Source organism: Gavialis gangeticus, unplaced genomic scaffold (assembly GCF_001723915.1).
Source record: "Gavialis gangeticus isolate Ggan-Ray unplaced genomic scaffold, GavGan_comp1, whole genome shotgun sequence".
NCBI classification, from domain to species: domain Eukaryota; kingdom Metazoa; phylum Chordata; order Crocodylia; family Gavialidae; genus Gavialis; species Gavialis gangeticus.
Genome location: NW_017729022.1, coordinates 116,284,458 through 116,290,113, shown reverse-complemented (window position 1 = coordinate 116,290,113; position 5,656 = coordinate 116,284,458). Strand labels below are relative to the sequence as shown.

Below are 5,656 nucleotides of genomic sequence, written 5' to 3'. Positions count from 1 at the left end.
ATTTTTTATTTTATTTGGACCTCTGAAAAAACAGAATCGTCTGCACTCCTGCCTTCTGGAAGCAAGGAAGATGAGTATATGTTTTAGCCTAGGGACTGACAACCTATGGCCTACTGAACACCCAGTCCAGCCCATTGGGTCAGGGGGCTTTGGGGTCATCTCAGCTGTGGAGGCAGGGAGCTTCACCTGTGCCACAGCTGGCTTGGCAGGGAGACAGTGGTGAGGAGAAGTGGTGGCAGCAGCAGCAGCAGAAGTTAGGTCTTAACAGAAGCCTGTCTAGAAAAAGTTGTTGACTGCTGTTTTAGCCCAACAGCCTAATGGTTACAGCACTCATCCAGGAAGTGGAAGGTTCAGATTTCAGACCCTCCTTGCCTAAAGGGTATTTGAATTTGCATCTCCTCCTTCCCTGAACAGTGCTCTAACCACCACACCACAGATTAGGCATTATCATGCCTCTCTCCTGTATTCCCTATGAAACTGGCCCTCTGGCAATCAGAAAGGGAGATATGTGAGACCAGAAGAATTAAAAAACAAGATAGAGGGCGTGTAGCTTAATGAGATGAATGGGAAAGGCCCCTGGGGTCTTGCTCCTAATGGAGGACAAACTTCTCCACTGCTTTCAATTCATTTCCTCCAATGAGTACTAAATGCAGCTTCACTGCACCCAGAACAGAATGACAAACTGTGCTTAAGTGCCAAAAACTGCATATAGGCAGCTAGGTAGCTGTCATGTAGGGACAGAAAGTAAAATTGGATCTAGCTCTCACTGTCCAGGAAATGTGTTGGACTGACAGTTAATGAAGTCATCTGCCCATAGGATAAATATGACAAATACAAAACTGCAGGTTTCCCTGATATATTTGTGTTTAAACAATATATCTGGTGTCAATTGTGACAAAGAGGAAAGATGCACTGCCGCTCAATAATTCTCTGCTGAGATTTCAAACAGGTTGTCAGTACCAGTGGTTTCTGACAGGGTGGCCTGAGAACATTTACCCTACACAGACCAGACGCCAAGGGCAGACAATCCTCATTACAAATATTCTCATCCAGATTCTAAATACCAGAATTTCCTTACCTTTAGGTAGGAACCATGTTCATCATCATAACAATTATTGTTCTGCGTTTCAGGCAAACCTTCAACCTTCTTAGCTTCTAGGCCAAGAAACCACAGCTCTGCATAGCTTAGAATTTCTTTCTGTTCATAGACTGTTAATTGGTTTCTGAAATATTTCAAGGCTTCTAAATAGGAGAAACAACAACAACAATGGGGAAGATGTGAATCAACTGAGCCATACAATTCTACTGTCATTCTTAAGAAGGGCTTTTTTTAGATTGGTCTCCTTTCTCCCACCCCTACTTCCCTCCACACTGTTTTCTAGCCCCGTCTCCTTGTCCAGCAAATTCCAGTCCCCTCAATCCCTTCTCATGCTTCTGTTTATCTGGGTACTTCAAGCCCTCCACTAACTGGCTCCTAGTCCCAGTCTCTTGTGCCTGTCCTGGTCTTCTTTCCCAACAAGTTTCATTCTTGCTTCCCCACTGTAACTTGCAACCCCAGCTTTCTCTCCCTCTCAGGTAAAGCTTTCTTTGACCCCCAGTTCTCAGTCTTCTTGCCCAGTGGGTCTCATTTCCATTTTCTTTTCTCTTCTCCAGTTCCAATTTAATTATTTCATCTCTGCCATTCAAACCATGTGGCTTCCTCCTCCAGGTGTGCTACATATTAGGCAGGAGGGGCATCCCTGCTTTTAGTTCATGTAACATTTTGTACAAGCTCCCGTAGTGCCCAGATCCACCCTGGCCTGAAGCATTTAGGAGAAGCCATCAAGGAGAAAGTACTTCTGAGCTCTCAAAACCATGGGTTGAACTATGTTCACTTACTCTGTGGGGATGGCACATATGTAGCCTGATCAGCACTAGAAGCTCTGAGAAAAGCAGAGTGGCTGAGGTAGCAGCAGAATCTGTACTGATTTTAGCTGTTAATCACTAGCAAGTCTGTACTGAGTGAGCATGTGTTAACTGCAGTTTATCAAAGGTCAACAACTTAACCAAATTTGTACTTGAGGGCTACTTGATAGAAAGGTCATGCCACAACCCAGTACGAAGGCACTGCTCAAAAGCATTGCGGTAAGGGAGCTTTGCAAAACAGATTGCAAAAACATTTTAACATAGGCAAAATAATGTATTTTCCCAAGCGTCATTCTCAGAAACGTTTGATGTCTGAACCATTCGTGCTGGAAATTCCATACTGCCCCTCTTCTATCCTTCCCCCCCACCCCCAAAAACATCAGGCTACGGGTTCCTAATAGGGACATTCTGAGCCCAAATGGTTAAAGATTGGCAAAGTTATAGTCAACTGAAAATAGTATCATTTAATGAGACATGTCAGTTCATGTTAATCACTGCAGTACAATTTCTGCCAAAAATGGACCTTGAATAACACTTGACTATTTAAACTAGTCTATTTGCTTCCAATATGTAAAAAAAAAAAAAAAAAATTAATTAAAAAAAATCCGGTAACACAACCTTGTTCCCTCTTCCCAAAAGCCTATATAAAGCATTTCAGTGAACATTTACTGCAGTAAGTATTGTGGGCTACTTCAGTTTGTCTAGGATACATGCTTTCTGTCCATACTGTACCTGAAGCTGTCAGAGGGAGCTTGAGACTGGTATTGGAAATTTCTATTTCTGATGTATTTGACTGGACTTTGATATCATTTTCAGGCAGGCTTTCTGCAATGTTAAATCGGGAAAAATGTGGCTGGACTTGAGATCTGTTTTCCTGCCAACCAACAAAGATTTTTATTGTGATTTTTTTTATATTCCCTCATTTTCAGCTCACTCCTCCCACTACATAAAAATCCTACGTGTATCTTACTCACAAGAAAGATCTGAAAGCTCTGGACTTTTTGAGAGATTGCAATGTTTATTTTGCACTGGAAAAGGACAAGGTGATTTGAAGATTACAGTTTTCCCTTTATCCACAAAACAGGTACGGTATGGGCAATAGCTGTGGAAATTTCCAACTGTGTTTATACCATAAACATTTACATCACGTGAGGATGCAGCCCTTGGTCTTTCTGCTAATGGGTATGGGGTGGGGGTGGGGGTGGGAGGCAAGGGGCAAGATGTTCTAAAAGGGCCCTGGCCACCAGCACCTTTGTCTGCCATTTAGACCCATGAATGTTAGCAAACTGTCCTTTCTGTGAGGAGGAGGAGGAGATGATCTTCTGTATCTTCCTAGACTGCCCCAACTGTGTCTGCTCTTTGCCATGTTTAGCACCCACTTTGGCATGCTAGACTTGGACTTCTCTAAGACTATGTATGTTTTCCCTATCCTGTCCCAAGTGGCTGAAAGGTGTGTGATCTCTTAGGCCAATTTCCTGCTGAGCTAGGTCAAGATGACAACCCTGAAGAACTGCAGAAACTGGCTTGCAGGGGCCAGCTCTGATAATGCCCTTCAATTTTTCCAGTTCCTGGTCTGGGCACTAGGGACGTGCGAAACGGGACTTATTTGATTCGGACTCAGATTCAGCCCAAATTGCGGACGGTGATTCAGTTAGTTGATTCAGATCACTGTCCCCAATTTGGTTCAGCCGAATCCGAATCTGAAGATTTGATGCTGATTCAGAGAATCAGTGATTCAGCCATACACACAGTTTTAAATGCTTTTTCTACATACCTTGAGGTAGCAGGCACAGCTCGTGAATGCTGTGATGGTGGGGCAGATGGAGCATCCTACAGGGGCGGTGGGGGGAGTCTGCAGAAATACTTCCAGATCATCCACAGGGGGACCCTGGGTGCCCCCTCAGACCCAGGAGGCACCAATCGCCAAGCCAAGGGCAGGGGTCCCTCGTGCACTCTGCAGCGGACCTGGAAGTGGACTGGAAGTGCTTCTGGTCCACTTTTGGGTCTGCCGCCAAGTGTTCTGGGGACCCCCCCATGCTCCTGTGGGATGCTCCATCCACCCCAGCATCTCAGCATTCAGGAGCCGCCTGCTACCTTGAGGTATGTAGAAAAAACATTTAAAGCTGTGTCTATGTCTGAACCTCCAAATCTCTCCAAATCAATTCAGAGGGTTCCGATTTGATTTGGAGAGCTTAAACGGTCTCCTGATTCAATTTGGATTTGGAGATTCAGTCACCAAATCGGGCTGAATCTCCACCGAATTGAATCAGGGACTGAAGCTTCGCACAGCCCTACTAGGCACAAGTCTCCTTTGAATTTTGATACTTTACCTCGCAACAAAATGTGGACCAGTTCTGCTGGTCCATCAAGGGGGCACTGTGCAGATTGGAAGGTGGACAGCCAGTCCTAAATATGTAACCCCAAGAAGGACACTGGGGAGGGTGTTTTAATCTCTGGTGAAATGGGTGTTTTGTTACTGGCAAGTGTTTCTTGCTTGGCCTGGGGGCGGGGGGGAATACTTTTCCTTTTTCACCTTTTAACTTTTTTTATAGGAAAGGTTTACAAATTCAAAATCTAAATGGTATTTTCCATCTCTGACTTCTGTGACTGCATGATTCACCATCGGCATCTATATTGCTAAGATACAACAAACAGATTTAAAAATCAAGTACAAATAGCAAGCCCTTCGGCTTGTTTTCCATATTGCAATTTTTATGCTGCTTCTAAATTTCTAAGCATTGCAGAAGAAGGGAGGCTATCTTCTCTGCAGCTTCTTAGGAAAGGAGTCAGCAACATACAGCCTGTGGGCCAGATCCAGCCGAGCTACTAGACCTGGCCCACAGAGCTGGAGAGCTTTGCTTGTGCCACTGCTGCTGCTTTCAGTCACCACCCTGCTCCCCCCTGGCTGTGTGCGAGCTCAGTATCCAGCCAGTGGAGGGTTGTGCTGGGCTGGGGAGCTGTAAATTGCATCCACACTGCAAATTGCTCACTCCATGCTGCTTCTCTCTGCTCACTCCCACCCCCCTGCCTCCCAGCTGCTCAGGGTGCAGAAACTTCTTGTTATGCTTTTGGGAAAGGGAATCACCAATTTTAGATTACAGATTTAATCTGCATCACAAAAAAGAGGAATAAAGAGACCTGTGATAGGGGAAAGAGAAAGAAGAATGAGAAAAGGAGGATGTTGCTGGGTTTCTAAAGGCCAGCAGTAGAGAGAACTTCCAAAAGTTCGTGTCACTTCAGGGAAACATTACAACTTTTGAGGGCATTTCCAGATCAAGGTGCCAAACCTGAGGTGTTTGGCCTTCACTGACACTTTCCTTAAGATAGAGCTATGCCAGCGAAAGTTACAAACTGAAGGAAATATATACAGTAATTTATCTACAGATGTGTGCACACACACACATACACACAGACAGATTGCTTGTTCGCAGAGTTTTGGGTCAACACTCCAAATTTGCACCACAATACTATTTCATCTCCAACACACATGGATCACCATTCTCCTTCATCACTAAACTTTTAATTGGAAAGGGGAGATGTGGGGTCATCTACACACCACCTACCATGGCCTCAGTGGATCGGCACACTACAGTTTAGAAACCACTGATATTTAGAAACCAGTGATAGAAACTCACTAATTAGATTCCTTAAACATCCACAGGTCCATTAGAAACAAAGAGGTTAAAAAAACCCAGGGGAATATGAGACTAGATGATGTTCTTTAACTTACATGCAGTGATGTATGTGCATT

General features: G+C 44.4%; 1 protein-coding gene across 1 annotated transcript in view; it reads right to left on the bottom strand.

Moving 5' to 3' along the window:
• DYRK4 (dual specificity tyrosine phosphorylation regulated kinase 4) overlaps positions 1–4,534 on the bottom strand; it is a 30,816-nt gene extending 26,282 nt beyond the window's left edge. Inside the window, exons 1-3 of the mRNA XM_019515856.1 lie at positions 4,469–4,534; positions 2,638–2,779; positions 1,079–1,242 (exon numbers count right to left, since the gene is read on the bottom strand). Of these exons, the coding sequence (XP_019371401.1) occupies positions 1,079–1,242; positions 2,638–2,779; positions 4,469–4,534 (372 nt within the window). The remainder of the gene's footprint in view (positions 1–1,078; positions 1,243–2,637; positions 2,780–4,468) is intronic.
• Between the last annotated feature and the right edge of the window lie 1,122 nt (positions 4,535–5,656).